General features: G+C 38.8%; 1 protein-coding gene across 4 annotated transcripts; it reads left to right on the top strand.

Annotated features, from left to right (window-relative positions):
* Nucleotides 1-1177: 1177 nt before the first annotated feature.
* frmd8 (FERM domain containing 8) lies at nt 1178-21752 on the top strand. Of its 4 annotated transcripts, none has more exons than XM_061963367.2 (11): nt 1178-1607; nt 5549-5646; nt 5742-5909; nt 7633-7734; nt 9201-9259; nt 9962-10128; nt 12829-13044; nt 13120-13243; nt 13328-13477; nt 18706-18934; nt 19014-21752. In XM_061963367.2, exons 1-11 carry the CDS (start codon nt 1438-1440, stop codon nt 19124-19126), a joined length of 1596 nt encoding a protein of 531 aa, XP_061819351.1. In that variant the 5' UTR covers nt 1178-1437; the 3' UTR covers nt 19127-21752. The 4 variants fall into 4 exon arrangements, with proteins under 4 accessions (XP_061819351.1, XP_061819353.1, XP_061819354.1 ...); XM_061963369.2 differs by having other exon boundaries at nt 1178-1787; XM_061963370.2 differs by having other exon boundaries at nt 1179-1714.
* Nucleotides 21753-22164: the final 412 nt, after the last annotated feature.

Below are 22164 nucleotides of genomic sequence, written 5' to 3'. Positions count from 1 at the left end.
ATGACGTAAAGTTACACAGTAACTATGAGACATGTTTCCTTTCTTATGCAGAGATACATAAATGACGCCCTCTTTAGTGGGATTTATTGGATTATTGATCATTAAGGACATTTTCTCATGCAGATATTGAACACAATCTGATTTGTTCCATTCATTTATTTTACAATGTAAAGCATTAAAAGAGACACTTGACTGAGATTTCATTAAAAGTTTTTTTTTGGAAAATATACTAACTGAAAGCTTGTGTTACTGCCACAAAAAACATTTGAAAACCTGGCTTTCCACTTTTTTTCCACTTTCTTCCTGAAAACCTATTAAACAAGTTGGTAATCCTGGTACATATTATACAATATAATAAAACATAAAGTAACATAACATAACATAACATAAAAATAACATAACATACCTGAAGAAACACAATATACATAATACATAATATATTATAATAGTATATAACACAATATAATATGATTTATTATAATAACATATGATATAATATAGTAAAATGTGAAACAGTACAATGCAGTACGATACAATACCATATATTGTAAAATAATATGATATAATATACCATTCAAGGATTCAAAGAATTGAGGAATGTTATTGTCATAACCGCACACACGGTCTCGTGTGTGCGGTTTCACATTTTACTATATCATATGTTATTATAATCATGAGATGGCAATAAATTTAGAACCCGAGGTCCCAGGTTTCACCCAATGAGTACAACAAGAAATTAGTTTATAATATTTAAATAGAATATGGTATAGAGTAGGTTATAAACAGTATAGGTTAATAGGAATAGATTATAGATAGAATAGAATAAATATATAAATAAGAATAAATTGTGAATCCTGTAGTGCAAATAGAATGTAAAAAAAAATATGATAGAAAACTAAAACAAATAAAAGCAAAGCTCTAATAATACAATACACAATGATATAATATAATATAATATAATATAATATAATATAATATATTCATTACACATAAAAATAAATAACATAATATATTATTAAACATAATTATATTATTGTAAAATAATGTAAAAAAATACAATGCAATATAATGTAGTTTATTGTAATATCATAGGGTAATAACACAATAATGTTAAAATAAAATGATTTATAATAAAATATAATATAATATATTAGAGTATGATATAATAACTTAAACATAATATATGCCGTAAGAACTATATCGGCTTGGATTATGTGTCTGCATAATTATAGCTGCGTTGACGTTCTTCTGCTCAAGTAACGGAATGACGTCACATCATTGACGTCTGGTAACACATGGACTACTCACTTTTGAGAGCCGACCTTCTTGAACCAAATCAGTTTGTGTTCGACTGATCGAATATAATCCGGTGCTTTCACAGTACATTCCCAGATCATGTCTTAAAATATAAATATATATTTTAATTTTATTACTTAAATGCACCTTTTTTTGATTCGTGAACGTGTAAATGTCTGGTGTTTGAACGAAGCTGTCACACCCAGTAAGGACGTGTTCAGAATGAACAAGTCGTTCGTTACTCACCAACTCCGAAAGCCATTCGCGGTTGTCCGGAAAGCTAGTTTTGTTTTCAGCCAAGCAGTTATACCGTAAGTGACAAAAACGCTACTTTTAAACTGTAGTTTTGAATAAATTAAGCGGAATTCTTTGGTGCTGATTCCAAGACGCGAACAGAGGAATCCATCCGAACTGACAGGTAGTTGGACAATTACAGAAGTATTCCTCCATTTGCTAACATCAGAACATATCAACTACATGCTAACGCCAAAGTAAGTCGATAACGCTAATAGTTGCCATGTAACCATATTACTGTACGCCTATAACAACACCGTGTAGAAGGCAGACACAAACATGAACGGTTTGTTCTTTTGTCCTGACTGTTACTGTTGAAAATGAAATGTGGTAAGTGTGGATATTTCCAAGGAATATTTGAACCATAGTTTGGGTTTGTTTGGGCATCATCAGCACAATTGGGTTACATGTGTTTAGCTAGCTAGCCGTGTTTACATCACTAACACAGGTGTGGTCAGCTGTTGGCTTTATATGATAAATCAAGTCCTGTGGAATCTCTTGTTGATGGGCAGAATAGTGACACATTGAAAGGATCAGGCAAGTTGTATGTTTGAGGATTGATGGTATCGAACAGAAACAGGGTTGTTGAAGTATCCAACGTGTAAATATGCATGGATACAAGGGCTGCACGGTGTGTTTAGGCTTGCGAAATGTATCTTCATTGCGATTCGATTTGCAATTTTTATATTGTATGCATAAAACTGCAAAAATAACGATTGAAGGAAGATATGTCACTTTAAGACTGTCAGTCAACATATTGTTGTCTCAAGATGCCACATATTACAACAATATTTAGTAATTTACTTACAAAAAATATTTGGATTTATGCTGACAGACTCAGAGCTTTTGTCTACATCAGTGGTTCTCAACCTTTTTTCAGTGATGTACCCCCTGTGAAAAATGTTTTAATTCAAGTACCCCCTAATCAGAGCAAAGCATTTTTGGTTGAAAAAAAGAGATAAAGAAGTAAAATACAGCACTATGTCATCAGTTTCTGATTTATTAAATTGTATAACAGTGCAAAATATTGCTCATTTGTAGTGTTTTTTATTGAACTATTTGGAAAAAAGATATAAAAATAACTAAGAACTTGTTGAAAAATAAACAAGTGATTCAATTATAAATAAAGATTTCTACACATAGAAGTAATCATCAACTTAAAGTTGCCTCTTTGGGGATTGTAATAGAGATCCATCTGGATTCATGAACTTAATTCTAAACACAAAAAAATAAATCTTTAACATCAATATTTATGGAACATGTCCACAAAAAAATCTAGCTGTCCACACTGAATATTGCATTGTTGCATTTCTTTTCACAGTTCTTTTTGACAGACATTTTAGTGAGAAACCTGAGCTTGTGCTTCACTGAGTTTATGAACTTACATTAATATTTTGTTGAAGTATTATTCAATAAATATATTTATAAAGGATTTTTGAATTGTTGCTATTTTTAGAATATTTTGAAAAAATCTCACGTACCCCTTGACATACCTTCAAGTACCCCCAGGGGTACGCGTACCCCCATTTGAGAACACTGGTCTACATCATGCTGCTAAACTGATTAAATAATCAGTACAAACTATATAGTGTTTATGTTAATGCAGTGTAATTATATTAGGTAACCATTTAAAAGGATAAAACCTTTTGTTCCCATCACTGTACATTTGTTTACCATTTGTACTTGGGCGATAGAGCGGCCGTGCCAGCAACTTGAGGGTTACAGGTTCGATCCCAGCTTTCGCCATCCTAGTCACTTCCGTTGTGTCCTTGGCCAAGACACTTCAACCTGGCTAATATTGCCCATCCAATTTGAAGCTGAACTATTACCACAACGGGACATTTTGCTTAGGGCAGCACGGTGGAGCAGGGGTTAGTGCATGTGCAGGGGTTAGTGCATGTGCCTCACAATACGAAGGTCCTGGGTTAAATCCTCGGCTCGGGATTTTTCCATGTCGACTTTGCATGTTCACCCTGTGACTGCATGGGTTCCCTCCAGGTACTCCGGCTTCCTTCCACCTCCCAACACTAAATTGGCCCTTCTGTGTGAATGTGAGTGTGAATGTTGTCCAGGGTGTACCCCACTATACGCCCGAATGCAGCTGAGATAGGCTCCGGCACCCCCCGCGACCCCGAAGGGAATAAGTGGTAGAAAATGGATGGATGGATGGACTTTGCATGTTCACCCTGTGACTGCATGGGTTCCATCCAGGTACTCCGGCTTCCTTCCACCTCCCAACACTAAATTGGCCCTAGTGTGTGAATGTGAGTGTGAATGTTGTCCAGGGTGTACCCCGCTATACGCCCGAATGCAGCTGAGATAGGCTCCGGCACCCCCCCGCGTCCCCGAAAGGGACTCGCGGTTGAAATTGGATGGATGTACATATGGCTTTGAATATTTTATTCCTACTACTTTTGTTACTTTGCAGCGAGTAGGGAGGCTGTCTCTACATGCTTCCTCTGTGTGTTAAGATGGAGCCTCACTCTCAGCCCACCGAGACAAAGATTGTGAATGACTGAAAAGAGGGCTCATTGCGTTCAGTTAATTATACTGTTAAATTAACACGCTCAGGTGCAGAGAGCGATGCACAGAGTGCAACGTCTTTCTCCTCGTTCGAAGCGAGAGACGAACAAACGCGAGGCTCAACAATTCTGATTGTGGATCATGTCTGTCACTCAAATGCTACGCCTCTTGCGGTTACGTAATTGCACTAATGAAAACCTCGATATCGATTCAATGTCGATTAATCGTGCAGCCCTACTGGATGCTATAATGTTGTGAATGACGTCATAGTCAATTTTGCATATTTGACCATGTAACATGTACTGTATCTTCATGCTGTATGTAATGTTTATGGACGCTGTCAGAAAGACAAAGAGTGAGCACAAAACATGACAAGCAAAACAAATGCAAACAAACTTCTGTCGCTTCTTTTTGTGGTTTTATTTTCTGTCACAATAAAGACATATTTGCCTGTGAGTGCTTTTAGAGTGGGTGCCCGCTGCTCATTGTGATAAGCAATATCTGCTTTCATGGTCTTCAAAAGTGTCCAATAACTTACTCTTACGCAATGTTTTTTTAATGGGCTCTACACACAGTTGTATAGGATAGGGTGGACTTTCAGGGTTGAAATGACAAGCAGCATTTACTGACGTTTACATTGGCAAGGGCAAACCGGTCGTGTCAAATCCATTTGCAGTGGTCCAGATGTATTTCTGGCGTCCAAAACAAATAAAAGGTTAATAAACAAGCTCATCTTTAAACAAGACTTATGGTAATTGTATCTACACTTAAAACATTTCAAGATAGTATGTATTGGATATGCTTTGGTGCCAGTTTTGTGTAAATTTTGCTCAACAGTCACATTTATTACCTACTTTCTGCGTATGTCTGAAAGATTTTTGTTTGTGGATGTGCTCTCTTTAGATTGCAATTCAATTCAATTATCCATGCCCTGCCCTCCTCAAAAGTATCCCAATTACCTAAAATGAACAAACTAAAATATACATTGCTTAAAATATATCTTGAAGACGAATGTCACCGCAATTTGTTTTTCCAGACACGATTGAAAGTAAACTTCATAAACATTATTTAGATTCACTCAGAGACCCTCCATCTGATCTGTCAAGATGCCTCTTCTTTTTTGTGATTTGCAAGATGCCAATAGCTCAGAAACTCAAAAAATGTGCAGAAAAATTATGATCAAAATGCTCACTTGCCTAATATTTAAAGTGTAGACATTGTGTTCAATTAATACCTATCTGACATTGTAATTTAAAAGTCAGTGTTATCTTTTTAGTTTGTATTTGATCTTGTTACATTTTGCAAAATATACTTGTCATTTGGAACGTGCAAAGTGCAGTGTTTTTTTTTCACCTAATTGCTGAAGCAATGCATTGCTGTGCAGTTTCCACATAACTCGATACTGTACTACAGTAGTGCTTTCTCTGTGTTGCAGATTTGAGATGGAAGGAGATGAGTGCAGCTTCCCCCCAGACTCATCAGATGACCACTCGCAAAGAGGAAGTGTTGCTTCTTCTGCCACACTCTCCCATTGTATGTGCACTCACTTAAGTCATCATTTGAACTACCGTACATATATTTCTCTTATTGCCTTGTTGCTTACATTTTATATCTGCGTTTCATTCTAGCCCAAGATGTGCTCATCTACCTATTTGGCGACAGCGTAGTGCACTTATCTGTAGAAGGGCTCGGCAGTGTTACTGTAATGGAGTTGGGCCGCTCTGTCCGAGAAGCTCTTCATGTTCCGGAGTGTGCTCAGGATGCCTTTGCCTTTTGGCTGTCATCTCCCTTGCTTGGTAAATAAATACATGTTTGGTCTACAAATGTCATGCCTCTGACAGAGCTGTGACTATTTCTTTCAGTTTTAGGTTGTTGAAAAGTTGTTTCCAATATTAATTGAAAAAACACCAAACCAATACCCTTTTAGATTCATATGATTGATAAATACGGTATATATTGCCCTGTTAGAATCATATGATTGATAAATACGGTGTATAATATTGAGTGGAGTATCTCAGGTTAAACCAGATATAAACTTTAGATTTTACCATACAATTTAATAAACCGTTCCAGTGTCAAATTTTCACCACCATAAAACCTTTATATTTAGTACAGACAATCTTACAGTATAAGTACTGTAGGCTTAGGCTGTAGACTTACTGCATTGAATGTAATTATATGTAGCTTCTAGGGATGTTCCTATCAGGGTTTTATGGTGCCGATTCCAAAACTGACCATTGCTGAGTGAGATCGGCTGATACCGATTACATGTATTACTTGTAAATGTTTCCATTTATGCGATGAAGTGGCGACTTGTCCAGGGTGTATCCCGCCTTCCGCCCGAATGCAGCTGAGATAGGCTCCAGCGGCCCTTGCGACCCCGAAGGGAATAAGCGGTAGAAGATGGATGGATGGATGTTTCCATTTATCTATGTTGACTGATATTGACAGTTTGAAATCATCAACACAATATTTAAAATACTTCCTTATTTTAATTTATTACCGGTACAATAGCATTGTTCGAGCAAACAAAACAAAAGCAAAAAATAATTGTATTACTCATTTAAATCATTTGGTTTTTGACCCAAGGTACTTCTGTGGCCAAGGAATTATTACCTGAGATTGTAAACATTTACAAAAATGTCAACAAAATTAGGAAAAGAAAAATATCTACCTATTTACTCTTGTAACAATTATATACTGATACTACCGTACATGTGGTTTTGACACCACCAATATATGGATCGACCCACCCTCCTTACATGTTGTGTACTGACTATGACAATTCTGACACAGCAATCGTTTTTGTTATATTATCCTCTCTCTAGACCAGTGGTTCTTAAACTTTTTTCACAAAGTACCACCTCAGAAAACATTTGGCTCTCCAAGTATCACCATAATGACCAACTTTAAAATAAAGTAGCGTAGTAGGCCAATGTATTATTTAAAACAAGGCAGACATTTTATTCAACAAGTATATTTAATATTTTTGGCCACAGTAACATTGTAACAAATAGGCAGAAACTATTCGGTAGTAGTTTCTATTAAATTTGGATTATTTGCCCTGCAATTAACAATACAGTGGTAACTCGATTTTACTACGGCTAATTTTTTTTTTTTTTTTTTAGTTCAATTTTTTTCCCGTTTTTTTTTTTTACAGTCTCAGTTTTTGTACAACTTGTCTGTTTCCTCTCATAGCATTCCTTGTAATGAAGTGCCCAAGCAAATAATTCCACACGTTGTTGCTCACTCGATCCCTGGCTGATTATGACTAAAAAATATGAGGCCAAATATGTAAATTTATGTTAATGTTGGTTGCAAGCGACTTTTGTGATCTTAGAATGGATGAATTTGATTTACATTAGATCATGGTAAGAAAAAAATGCTTCCGTTTCCGTACAGTTAAGTTTTTGCCTGTGCTTGGAGCAGCTAACTCGGGAAAACCGAGGTACCACTGTATTTTATGAAATGAAAACAAATACTGTACTGTACTGTAGCTCTCTCTTTTTTACTCAACAGAGCTGCAATTAAAAGCAAGGCATCAACCATACAAGTTGTGTCGCCAGTGGCAAGACTTGCTGTATCGCTTCACTGAAGCATCAGAAGACGACATCTCACAAGGTGAAAGATTGAAATGTGTTTTCTCCAGAGACATAATTTTGAGATATGATCTGCGACCCCAAAAGGGACAAGCGGTAGAAAATGGATGGATGGATTTGTAGCCATTCTCAAGAAGAGAGGGCTACAATTGGGGGCTAATTGAGGGCTACATTGTACACTACAAACAAGTGAGGAGGACAGACTAATTTTGTCTCTGAATGTGTTAGTGCAGGGGTCCCCAACCTTTTTTCCTCCAGGCACCGGTTTATTGTATGCAATATTTTCACGGACTGGCTTTCCGCGTGTGGCAGTTAAAAACAGGAAAAAAATTAGCATGAAAAATCCACTCACCATAACGCTGAAGTAGTGGGAGCCCGGGGCATGTTTCTTTGCAAAGAGATGGTCCCCGGCATGTTGATGGCATATAGGTACTATATACCAGTGTTTCTTAACCATAGGGCTGGGGCTTAGTGTTGGGCCGCGAGCGCTCCCTAGAATGTAATATATGTGTTTTTCAGCTGTGGTCCGTATAGACAGCAGCGGTACTCAGTTGTAATACACTTTTTCACCACGTGTGGCAGTAATGACAATATTAAAACAAACAGAAGAAGTCTGGCGCTAATGTCACAGAGAAATATCTTAAGCGCAAAAGTTATTACTAAAGTGGTGAAGCTGTTTTTTCATTTGCACTTTAATTGTATTGACAGTTTAGTTAAACATATTTATTATTGATTTAGTTTATTTATTTTAGCACAATATAATACATATTGTATGAAAATGTATTGTTTATTTGGACTTATTTTTCAAATCATCCTGACCTAAGCCTAAGATTTATTTGTTAATATTATAATCTGTGTGATTAACTCATGCTTTTATATCATTTGACAATGAAGTAAACTGTAAGTTTATTAGATATAAATATTGAATATGATCTAAATCAAGAGTAAGATTACTAATTCAGTGTTAATTTTGGAGTGGTCCCCGGGCTCCTCAAAAAGGTTAAGAACTCCTGCTTTATACAATGAGCCTGCCAGATAGAAGTTAGCCTTTGGCTACAATCTGGCACATTAACATTTTATATGTCCATTAATGTGCATTGTCCCAGGTACTATAATAAGGAGTTGTAATATACGTCTATTAACCAGCTTATTGGTGTGTTTAGTGGGACAGGTGAAAATTAAGTCTCAGAAAATGCGGTAGTTTATAAATTAATTAACGTTTTCGGTGGTTGGAGACCACTGTATTAGTGTGTTGTATTTTGGCAGTATTAAACGCTAAAGTAAAAATAAATGAACATTTAAAATTTTAAGATTGTGTAACATAACTACAGTGGTTGTCAAAAAAGCTGTTGTGTCCACGCTATTCATTTAAACAAGATACAACTCTGTTTTCGAGCCTAATCTCATATTAACCCAAGTACAGTATATATTTCAGCAGGTGCAGCATTACCTCACCTAACCTCATTGTTTTCTCTTTTCCTTTCTCAGATGAGCCATGTCTACAATACCGCCGGAATGTGTTCTATCCCAAATCTAAAGAGCTGCAGGTACTTCAGTGATTTATGCATACACAAAAATGGTATATTCTTTTTTAAACATTTTTGATTTATTGTACTTACTATGGGAAGCACGGTGGAACTGGGGTTAGTGTGTGTGCCTCACAATACGAAGGTCCTGAGTTCAATCCCGGGCTCGGGATCTTTCTGTGTGGAGTTTCCATGTTCTCCCCGTGATTGCGTGGGTTCCCTCCGGGTACTCCAGCTTCCTTCCACCTCCAAAGACATGCACCTGGGGATAGGTTGATTGGCAACACTAAATTGGCCCTAGTGTGTGAATGTGAGTGTGAATGTTGTCTGTCTATCTGTGTTGGCCCTGAGATGAGATGGCGACTTGTCCAGGGTGTACCCCGCCTACCGCCCGAATGCAGCTGAGATAGGCTCCAGCACCCCCCGCGACCCCGAATGGGACAAGCGGTAGAAAATGGATGGATGTACTTACTATGATCCCTCAAGTTTCTCAAGGGAACATAAGTGATCACTGATGAAGACGCTTCCAAAGCTTTGTTTCACTTGCATTCTTTAAGATCATTTACTCGTAAAATGCTGCATGGCATTTAAAGATGTTACTACTTTAAAAAGTATCCTTATCAAAGGTTAGGTACTTACCTTTTCTGTAGTTTCATAAGATTTTAAAGATATATTCTATTCTATATTCTATTCTATTTATTCATTCCTTAACCTGGTTTGCAGATAGAAGATGAAGGAATACTACGACTGCTGTATGAGGAGGCTAAGAGTAACATCATCACAGGAAAATATCCCTGCGATCCTGAACACTCAGCCACTCTCGGAGCCTTGACTCTTGCTATTAATGAGGGCACAGGCCTGGATGGGCAGACATTGACTACTAGAATACGGTAAATAACAAAATCTGTATTATTGCTCTGCATGACAAATAACACACATTTTTTTAAATCTTTGCTGCTTTCATGTTTAGTGTTAGTTACTGTTGAAGAGATGATATATTTCTGTATTTTAATGCACCAAACTCACAGGCGTTTTTCCAAAAAAGGTTTTCTAAAAACAGTTTTTAATGAGAGTTTGACACTACGAACAACAAATATTGCCATTCCAATTATTATCTTTTATTATATATGATTACTTAGCCCTCAAAAAAATAATCTTGTGATGGTCCTCGGCGTACTGTAATGAGCACCAATCTGCCAATGTTGTCTTTTTTGGAGTTGTCATCTCCTTCTTCCTTCATTGATAGTCCAACATCACAATTTAAATATGTCTTTTAAAAAGAAAAAAATACTTTTAGATAACAAATATTGTATAAAATGGTAAATGTAAATCATTAAAAATGTAAATAATTGTATAGCGCTTTTCTACCTTCAAGGTACTCAAAACTCTTTGACAGTATTTCAACACTCACCCATTCACACACACTGATGGCGGGAGCTGCCATGCAAGGCCCTAACCACGACCCATCAGGAGCAAGGCTGAAGTGTCTTGCTTAAGGACACAACTGACGTGACTAGGATGGCAGAAGCTCGGGATCAAACCAGGAACTCTCAAGTTGCTGACACGGCCGCTCTACCAACCGAGCCAGGTCGTCCCCCCAAAAATACAATAGAATGTACTACTCTAACAACTACAGTAGTTTTATAAAGTAATGTAATAGTGTACAGCATTGGCCACATAGACTCTCGGGGAATAAGGTAGACATTTTCTTTACAGAAACTTAGGGTACACTTGTGACAGCTTCTCTAAACACGTCAGACATCCACCATCTTCTGTTGCTCTCTGAGTGCCACACCTACTTTGTCTCCTCTCCCGGAAGTTAACAAATGGCACTAAAAATATGTTTCCCCCTTTTTTACATTATTTACATCAGTATAACACATTTGCATCAACCTAAATTCACTGCACAATTATTATGTATTTACTTAAATGTATTTATATGTATTACTTGCACTTTTTATTCGAATATTAAATCAATGAATATTAAATGTATGAGTTGCTTTAACAGCAGCTACAAAATATATTAATTATTTATATGTACACATGTATAGGCTATATATATATGTGTGTGTATATATATATATATATATATATATATATATGTATATATATATATATGTATATATGTATATATATATATATATATATATATGTGCGTGTGTCGTAAATGTGTATATATAGATATATGTGTGTATAAATGTGTGTGTGTGTATATCTACCTGTGGCGGTGGGGTTTTGGAGAGGGCTGTGGATAACGTGACAACATCACATCATTTGCATAATCGTAGATGATGCATACATATTTTAATGCTAAAAATAATTTCCATACATTTAACAACAAGTTTGTGTTATTAGTAATTAGTATTAATATTTTTGTTATCACGTTTTGCTCTATTTTTATCATTGTTATTATTGTACAATGTAACACAGGCTGTATGCCAGTGGCAGCTGCTGGTAGGGGAAGCTGTTTTTGAGTACAGTCTCCAATAACAGATTAAAAATATAAACATGCTGTATTTTACAAAAAAAAACTTACTTTAAAAAATATATAAATATCTCGATATCAGCAGGAACAACGCTCTGGCAGTATTTTAAATTTCAAGATTGCTGATTCGCTTGTTCCACTGTCAATCAAAAAAGACTCCTTTTAGATCACTCTTATTCATTGGCTCACCGTCCGTGGGCCGGACAAAGTCGAGTATTTATCCAATGATTGTGTCGTTAGGTCTGGCTGCAGCACTGTGACGCGACCACATTAATGAAAAAAGCCGCTGATTCTAAACAAAATTTAAACGCATCCTAACGATGCGTCAATGAAATGCAAACACAAAAGAACATATTTGACCACTTTTTTTATATTTTAGGGCAAGCTGAACTTCCCTTGCAGTCTTTAGCAATCGCCACTGCTGTATGTCTGGCATCACATGTTAAAACAATGCCGCGGGTAAGAGAAGTCGGCAAATCAAATCCATAACTTCAGGACAAGGTCTGGGTGGGTCTGGCTGGAGTGCAAAGCGGGGCTGTGTGCGTCCCGCCGCTGATGAACCACTGCTCCATCGCGCAAGCCGCCAGCGGCCGGACCAAATGTGCGGCAAAGCAGCACCGCCGAGGCTCCAGACACTTGGGTGCGTCGTTCTTACAGCTGATCAAAGTTTTTCAGCGGCCACACAAATATACAGTCTTGGTCAAAAGTTTACATACACTTGTGAAGGACATAATGTCATGGCTGTCTTGAGTTTCCAATAATTTCTATAACTCTTATTTTTTTGTGATAGAGTGATTGGAGCACATACTTGTTTGTCACAAAAAACATTAATGAAGTTTGGTTCTTTTATGAATTTATTATGGGTCTACTGAAAATGTGACCAAATCTGCTGGATCACTCTATCACAAAAAAACAAGAGTGGCGACTTGTGTACCCCGCCTATCGCCGGAATACAGCTGAGATAGGCTCAAGCAATTCCTCCCCCTTCCCCGTGCGCCGTCTTGCTTGTAACAAAAAAACACAACACAGGATATATTTTTCATCTCAGGGCCAACACAGATAGACACATTATGGTTGTGACAATGGTTTGTTACTCAATTCACAGAGAGAAGAAGCTGTCTTCTTTTCTACCAGCGCACATTGCGATTGGGGGTGGTGGTTTATTCTCCACGTTGAGAGGAAAGTTGAGCCGTCAAGCAGGGCTAGAGCAGAGCCTGTTTGAAGAATACAGAAAGATCAACACATCTGCTGGAGACTCTCAGCAACACTCGAAGCTTCTTCACCAGTACCTCAGCATATGTCACATGCTGCCTTACTATGGGTATGAGATTTATCCATGTAGAAACTATTGTTAACAACTCAGATACCTGAGAACTGAGCTGAACTGTGCAAACAGTTGTGCTTTCTTTGAGGGGGAGATTGACAAGCCCGTCCAAGGTATCCTCAAGAGGGGAAAACGCAAATCTGTCAGCGTTGGTATCTGCCTCGAGGGAGTCTATGTGATGGATGTGAAAGAGAAGGTAGGTGCACTTTATTTCTCTCCTTTGTTTTGCCCCACTCTGCTCCAGAAATTACAAATTGTTCCTCTTGAACACATGTTGCAGCATGTATTGCTTGGCCTGCGCTTCAACGAGCTATCCTGGGATCACAGCTACCCTGAGGAGGAGGGCGATTCACATATTCTTTGGCTTGAGTTTGATGGCGATGAAGATGGCACTCCAGTCAACAAGTTACTGAAGATTTACTCCAAACAGGTGAACAAATTAAGTGTGCATATTGAATTTGCCATTAGTCTACAAAGAATGTGATTCTGCATGTTCAATGATTTAGAGTGTTATATCATTAATATATCACCAATTTAAGAACTCCATCCATCCACCCATCCATTTTCTACCGCTTATTCCCTTCGGGGTCGCGGGGGGCGCTGGAGCCTATCTCAGCTACAATCGGGCGGAAGGCGGGGTACACCCTGGACAAGTCGCCACCTCATCACAGGGCCAACACAGATAGACAGACAACATTCACAATCACATTCACACACTAGGGCCAATTTTTTTTAGTGTTGCCAATCAACCTATCCTCAGGTGCATGTCTTTGGAGGTGGGAGGAAGCCGGAGTACCCGGAGGGAACCCACGCAGTCACGGGGAGAACATGCAAACTCCACACAGAAAGATCCCGAGCCCGGGATTGAACCCAGGACTACTCAGGACCTTCGTATTGTGAGGCAGATGCACTAACCCCTGCAACTGTTACTCAAAAACAGTAAAACTTTTCTCAAACCATAACTTATATTTTGAGAACGGCTTTCAGTTCTGCCTTATCATCAATGGTGTCCATGAACACCATCAGTGGAATGTAAGAATACCCTTTGTAAATAAAGAGATCAGGTGACATCTCACCTGTCTTGTGCATACCGACATTTAAATATAGGGCTGCAACTAACGATTATTTTGATAGTCGATTAGTCAACGATTATCTTAACGATCAGTTGATTAATCAAATAATAAAGCGTACACATATTTAATGGCAGAGAGAGAGAGAGAGAGAGAGAGAGAGAGAGAGAGAGAGAGAGAGAGAGAGAGAGAGAGAGAGAGAGAGAGAGAGAGAGAGAGAGAGAGAGAGAGAGAGAGAGAGAGAGAGAGAGAGAGAGAGAGAGAGAGAGAGAGAGAGAGAGAGAGAGAGAGAATGGCTGCGTGTACACACGCAGTTGTAAAATAGAGGTGTGGGAAAAAATCGATTCGAATTCGAATCGCGATTCTCACGTTGTGCGATTCAGAATCGATTCTCATTTTTTTTAAATCAAATTTTTTAATGTATTTTTTTTTTTTAAATTAATCAATCCAACAAAACAATACACAGCAATACCATAATAATGCAATCCAATTCCAAAACCGACCCAGCAACACTCAGAACTGCAATAAACAGAGCAATTGAGAGGAGACACAAACACGACACAGAACAAACCAAAAGTAGTGAAACAAAAATGAATATTATCAACAACAGTATCAATATTATTTACAATTTCAACATAGCAGTGATCAAAAATCCCTCATTGACATTATCATTCGACATTTATAAAAAAAAAAATTAAAAAAAAAAGAACAATAGTGTCACAGTGGCTTACACTTGCATCGCATCTCATAAGCTTGACAACACACTGTGTCCAATATTTTCACAAAGATAAAATAAGTCATATTTTTGGTTCATTTAATAGTTGAAACAAATTTACATTATTGCAATCAGTTGATAAAACATTGTCCTTTACAATTATAAAAGCTTTTTACAAAAATCTACTACGCTGCTTGCATGTCAGCAGACTGGAGTAGATCCTGCTGAAATCCTATGTATTGAATGAATAGAGAATCGTTTTGAATCGGGAAAATATCGTTTTTGAATCGAGAATCGCGTTGAATCGGAAAAAAAAGATTTTGAATCGAATCGTGACCCCATCCATCCATCCATCCATCCATCCATCTTCTTCCGCTTATCCGAGGCCGGGTCGCGGGGGCAGCAGCCTAAGCAGGGAAGCCCAGACTTCCCTCTCCCCAGCCACTTCGTCCAGCTCCTCCCGGGGGATCCCCAGGCGTTCCCAAGCCAGTCGGGATATATAGTCTTCCCAACGTGTCCTGGGTCTTCTCCGTGGCCTCCTACCAGTCGGACGTGCCCTAAACACCTCCCTAGGGAGGCGTTCGGGTGGCATCATGACCAGATGCCCGAACCACCTCATCTGGATCCTCTCGATGTGGAGGAGCAGCGGGTTTACTTTGAGCTCCCCCCGGATGACAGAGCTTCTCACCCTATCTCTAAGGGAGAGCCCCGCCACCCGGCGGAGGAAACTCATTTCGGCCGCTTGTACCCGTGATCTTGTCCTTTCGGTCATGACCCAAAGCTCATGACCATAGGTGAGGATGGGAACGTAGATCGACCGGTAAATCGAGAGCTTTGCCTTCCGGCTCAGCTCCTTCTTCACCACAACAGATCGATACAGCGTCCGCATTACTGAAGACGCCGCACCGATCCGCCTGTCGATCTCACGATCCACTCTTCCCTCATTCATGAACAAGACTCTGAGGTACTTGAACTCCTCCACTTGGGGCAAGATCTCCTCCCCAACCCGGAGATGGCACTCCACCCTTTTCCGGGCGAGAACCATGGACTCGGACTTGGAGGTGCTGATTCCCATCCCAGTCGCTTCACACTCGGCTGCGAACCGATCCAGTGAGAGCTGAAGATCTTGGCCAGATGAAGCCATCAGGACCACATCATCTGCAAAAAGCAGAGACCTAATCCTGCAGCCATCAAACCAGATACCCTCAACGCCCTGACTGCGCCTAGAAATTCTGTCCATAAAGGTTATGAACAGAATCGGAGACCAACCCTCCCTGGAAACGGGTCCGATTTACTGCCAGCAATGCGGACCAAGCTCTGACACTGATTATACAGGGAGCGAACCGCCACAATAAGACAGTCCGTTACCCCATACTCTCTGAGCACTCCCCACAGGACTTCCCGGGGTACACGGTCGAATGCCTTCTCCAAGTCCACAAAGCGCATGTAGACTGGTTGGGCAAACTCCCATGCACCCTCAAGGACCCTGCCGAGAGTATAGAGATGGTCCACAGTTCCACGACCAGGACGAAAACCACACTGTTCCTCCTGAATCCGAGGTTCGACTATCCGGCGTAGCCTCTTCTCCAGTACACCTGAATAGACCTTACCGGGAAGGCTGAGGAGTGTGATCCCACAAAAGTTGGAACACACCCTCCGGTTCCCCTTCTTAAAGAGAGGAACCACCACCCCGGTCTGCCAATCCAGAGGTACCGCCCCCGATGTCCACGCGATGTTGCAGAGTCTTGTCAGCCAAGACAGCCCCACAACATCCAGAGCCTTAAGGAACTCCGGGCGGATCTCATCCATCCCCGGGGCCTTGCCACCGAGGAGCTTTTTAACTACCTCAGCAACCTCAGCCCCAGAAATAGGAGAGCCCACCACAGATTCCCCAGGCCCTGCTTCCTCATAGGAAGACGTGCTGGTAGGATTGAGGAGGTCTTCGAAGTATTCCCTCCACCGTGACCCCAAGAATCGATATTGAATCGAATCGTGGGACACCCAAAGATTCGCAGCCCCAAAAGGCAAGCTTATTACTAATGAGGTGGACTTTGCTAGACGCCTTTTTTTTCTTAGTTGTTTATTTTTTGTTCTTGGAGTTTTACTAACACTTGTGCATGTCTTTGAAATCTTTGAAAAAGCTACAAAAATTTGGGCAGTGCCAGTCACGTAACGAAACATAGTTTCACATCTTATTATAACCATCCTCATGTAATGTGTTGTGTTAAAAGTTATTTTAATTCTAAATGTTTGTGAAGCCGCGATGCGTTACTATGGCTTTGGACGACTGTTTGTGTTTGTGTGTTTTGTTTACGTGTGCTTGCGCACATGAGCCTAACAGCTGACATGTTGATATGAACTGTCAAAAAAAATCAACTTTATACATGTATTTTATATATAAAGCGGAACTGCAGTCGTTCACAATCATTTTGAAAGACGTGATAACGGATGTTATTTTTTATTTGTTTTGCATTCTAAACATTAAATAAGTTCGATCAAACGTTCGGTTACAATGGAACCTATGGGAGCCGCGCAATTCCGCCTACAAAGCCCTTAAAAAAACATCCAAACACCTTAATTTATATATGTAATGTAGAAACGGGCACATTCATAATAACATTTAATTTGTACGTATTTTAAACATTTTAAGCATACGCTGCGCATTAATTTTAAAAACACACCACAACGTTTTTTTTTTTTTGTTCATCACTGATTATTACTCACTGCAGACTTTGAGAGCCAACAAAAACAATAATTCATCACTTACCGTGGAAGGTCTGCTGTCATTAGGATGCCGACTGCGGGGTGTTCATATATTCATTCATTTAGGTGAAGAATGTCTCATAATCCTCACGAAGAAACAAGATGAGTGGGCGGGGGGATCCAAGCGTCTTTTCGTGTCCTTCTCGCCATTCCCGAGTCCTAAATGGCTGTCAAAGTGTACCAACTTGTTAGAATACCTACTTAGACTTCTTCTGTCCAGGTGAGATGCATGAATTATGATCTAGAATAAACTTACATGGAGCAAGGAAGCGAGGAACACATAGGGAGACACGGGAGTGATCACGGCGCCACTATAAATAAATTGTCTGCGTTAGCGCTTATAATAACAATATCACTAATACTTGGTTAATATTCAAATCATGAAATGTAAATGGAGTATTGTCAGTTTTTGAATAGTTATTTATTGGATTTTATGGGCGAAATCGAGGACTCTGCTGTAAGCGGACTTTTATTTATGTTTATTTAATATTTAGAACGTGTTGTCATCTGTTGTCATGTCTTTTATAATGATTGTGAACAATAGGCAAAATTCCAAAAAAAAGGTGCAATTTTCCTTTTAACAGGCACATAGTTCAATCGTCACAGTCCAATTGAAATTGTTGTATGGAATAAACACCTGTTCCGTAGCAGGATTTCCAAACACGTCCGATATACGTCTGGTCACCTTCCGATGTGCATTTACATTTTTAAAATTCAGAGTGGCATTATGGTCCTTTTTATCCTCATATTAATGGATGTATACAATTGTCTCATATAAAGCAATCAGAATAGAGTTGATTGCTTTCAGAGAGTTTAAAAAAATAATAACAATTCTGACTTTAAGTGCATTAGAATATTTAACCTTCCTCGGGCGCTAAACTTATTCCAGCCTCAGAGGCGCGTAAAAGTACCTAAGTCGATAAGAGAATACGCGCACAGGAAATGCCCACGTTTAGGGACTTCTTGGGTGAAGGCGCGCAGTGACAGACTTAATTCGAGGGGCAGAATGCTGCGCAGATTTGTTCCGCAAATGGCTTTGTAAAAGATGATGCATTTACAAACAACACTAAAATAAACTGCAGTTGATGGTATTGTGTGTCTGTTGAACAGGCAGAGCTTATGAGTGGCTTCATTGAGTTCTGCGTGGAGCTGAGGTCAATGTCTGAGGTAGGAGCTGCGACAGAAACAGACGGTGAGGCAAGTCTTTCTCAACAAGCCTCTGGCCAAGAGGGCAGCAGCAAGAACGGACGTGGCGGGCGGCGTGGGATGCTCCGTCGACAGGGCAGTGTCATGTGCAGCCGGGTCCATTCACTTCACACCATCAACTATGTGGACAATGGTGAGTCTATGCTTATAATGCAGAGACAAGTCATCACGGTCAGAATCGTTTAATTTGACTGTCTGTTCTTTATTTTCAGGAAAAGAGATCAAATGCTTAAAGCCAAAAAGAGCTGCATCCTTTTTCACCCGACAGGCGTCCGCCCCCATGTACTCTTCTGTGCAAGTGACAGAAAGCCTTGAGCAGGGTTAAACTCACCTGTAAGCACTGCCTCCTGCTCAAGCAAAGACCAAAACCAAACTTTTTACACTGAGATATAAAGGAGAACTTGGACTGTGTGGTAATTTATGAACATACGAAGGACCAAGTAACAACTCGTAGTGTGAGCATATTTATCTTTTGAAGTTGTGTATATTTTGCAGGTAAAAAGTGATCGGTTAACCGATATGCCCAAGAGGTCTAACATACGTGTTCATAAAGTGACAAGCGCTAACAAAAAACTAAATATGTCCAAGACAAGCCTTAGAGGAATCATCTGAAGCTGTTTGGCTTTTCTGCATTGGTCTCGTGTTCAAAACATCACAACATAACAGTGGAATTACTACACATTTTCCTGAAAAAGTGTAGCGCCCCCTATGGGTTGTAATTTTAAGTCCTGTGCATGCCCTTTTGCTTGGTGGTGGCCATGTTTTTAAAAACACTGGCTAAAATTTTACAGCCGTACTTGTCAGTCCCCCAAAGGTGTGTACATTTAGTGATTTTTGTCATTTCAAGTCAGTACAATTTATGGGGTCAAACAACAGTGCCACCATGTATACAAGTAGGGGTCTGTGTTTTGCCATATTTTCACCCTTTTGTGTACAATGGTTCAAGAGTAGAAAAGTTATCTATTGTCCTATTTTTTTAATGTGACTGTACCTCTCTTCCTTTGTAACTCTTGTGTGTCTCTGTCATTGCAATGTAACACACTATATGACAATTCCTTGTCAAGAACTACCGGACAAATGCTTCATTTAACTTGCCAGTGCCTTTATACGGTGAACGTCAACAGGGTTACATCTGAAATATGCTGGTTGATTAGTGACTTAGATTTTAACTTTTGTTGTTTGCTGACTCAGGCATGTGAGAATGGAAATAAATATTATATCTTAGTTTGCAGTTGCAGAACAGCAGGGAAATTAGATTACACTTTTTTCTGTTGGGGACATTAAAGTTAGTCAAAAATAGCACTACCAGTGTGCTGCTATGAAACAAAATGGTGGGCTAAAATTCTACACCGTTTGTGCCAGTGATTCACCCATGTCTATTTTGGAATGGTGTCATGCCATAAACCTAAAAAGAAACCATTTTGTTTTTAGTTCAAATTAGCCATTGCTTGTCTTCATAGACATTATTGTTGCATACTGATTGAAACAGCCTTAAAATCATGTATCTTTCTTAAACATTTGACCATACTACTCTCTAAAAAATGTGCAGAAAATACCACATTGTTAGACATCAACTGGAATAATATTGCAACTTCATGCATATCTTTTAAGCCAGTGGTTCTCAAACTTTTTTATTAAGCCTCCCTTTTGATGAGAACAATTTTAGTGATGAAATTGATAACGCTAATAACTTCAGTCAAAACAATGTTTAGATTCAGATTAAGTTGCCTTGCTGCCAACCAATAAGATAGTGTGTCCAGTCTTTTTTTCCTCTCCAGTTGAGAAACACTGTTTTAGCCATACTTCCATCCATTACCTTCCCTATTTCCCATGCAACAAACTCAACACTTTTTACTTTTATGTGATCATGTGATGTTTCAACATGTTTGCTGTAGTATATAAACTACCTGCAATCCAATTTCTAACTAATCCTATGCATGTCACATTGTAGAATAGGCATTCCAACACATTCTTAATGATGCACTGTTTGTAAATCTTATCTTTGTCTTCTGTTTTCTTTCAATCTTATCAGCTTTCACTAAAAAGTTTGGTTTGGTGTTAGACAATACCCCTTCCTCGGTCGTTATGCAGACACGTCGAGTGCCTTTTATGTTTTGTGCTTTGTTTGTATTCCGATGACTGTTTATAGTGCTCGGAAACCATGAATGGACCTGTTTTTGAACTGTGCTTTATACTTCTCATGTTGTGATGTGAGTATGTCATTGGTTAGAGGAAACAAAATGTCTTTCTGCTGAGCATATTTGTCAGCATTGCCTGGTAACAATGTTTTAAATTGCACTTCTTACAGAGTGAATTAATTAAATGAGCAAAGTCGTAACAGATGTCAGAGTGACTTTAAGTGTCTGACTTTCATTAAATAACGCCTAACTTGTTATTACATGTCTACTTTTAGTGTTCATACAATCGTGCAAATTGGACATGGAAGTTGCTTTGTTTCATTATGAATGCTAGTGTGTGTGTGTGTGTGTGTGTGTGTGTGTGTGTGTGTGTGTGTGTGTGTGTGTGTGTGTTCACCGATGCAGCATAACAATAGAAGTTTCAAGTCAACCAATTTGAGAAGGGCAGTCTTCTCACGCCATCTGAATGTTTCATGTATTCTGCTTACCAATGGAAAATATCTCTTATGTTACTTACTGCTCTTACTTTTTACATTTAGTTTATACAGTATATCATAAAGTGTGTATGACTGTTGGACATCCTTACATTTACCTAAAAACAACTCACTGAACCCCAGATGTATCAACACCACTGCAATTGCATTTTATTCTTAACTAATTTGCAAATACCTTTTGTAGGGGTTTGTTACACTTTTTTAAATATTATCCCAGATGCAGTATTAAAATATGTTGTTCTTGTTCTTTTGTTGGTAATCCTTGACCAATAAAAGTTGCTTTAGTTAGTTTGTGCTCCTCCATCTATTTTAATTTAGCTGTGTGTCTCCCCATATATTTTATTCATATTTCACAAATTGAAAATTTGTGTTAACTACCAGCATTTGAAATGTATTATTAGTAAATATAACCAACTGAATAAATGTTTTACAGCATTATACTAGTATGTGGTGCCGAATGTCAAAATTACACTTTTCTAGCTGATATATTAGGAATATTTAGCTAATTTTTCTTCACATTAGAGATTAAATTGTTAAGTACAAGTTAAAGTACCAATGATTGTCACACACACTAGGTGTGGTGAAATTAACCTCTGCATTTGACCCATCCCCTTGTTCACCTCCTGGGAGGTGAGGGGAGCATTGAGCAGCAGCGGTGGCTGCGCTTGGGAATCAAATTGTGAATGAAAATGTTAAATCGAAATGTTATATTTTACATATAAATGCTATAT

The sequence above is a fragment of the Nerophis lumbriciformis genome, linkage group LG09, assembly GCF_033978685.3.
Source record: "Nerophis lumbriciformis linkage group LG09, RoL_Nlum_v2.1, whole genome shotgun sequence".
NCBI classification, from domain to species: Eukaryota; Metazoa; Chordata; class Actinopteri; order Syngnathiformes; family Syngnathidae; genus Nerophis; species Nerophis lumbriciformis.
The sequence above is the reverse complement of the archived record's forward strand: the minus strand, read 5'-3'. Positions and strand labels throughout refer to the sequence as shown.

Coding starts and splice junctions, on each gene's coding strand:
- frmd8 (XM_061963367.2), top strand. CDS start 1,438: ATGCACCTTTTTTTGATTCGTGAACGTGTAAATGTCTGGTGTTTGAAC. Junction 9,260..9,961: donor CCAAATCTAAAGAGCTGCAG/GTACTTCAGTGA, acceptor CCTGGTTTGCAG/ATAGAAGATGAAGGAATACT. Junction 10,129..12,828: donor ACATTGACTACTAGAATACG/GTAAATAACAAA, acceptor CTCAATTCACAG/AGAGAAGAAGCTGTCTTCTT.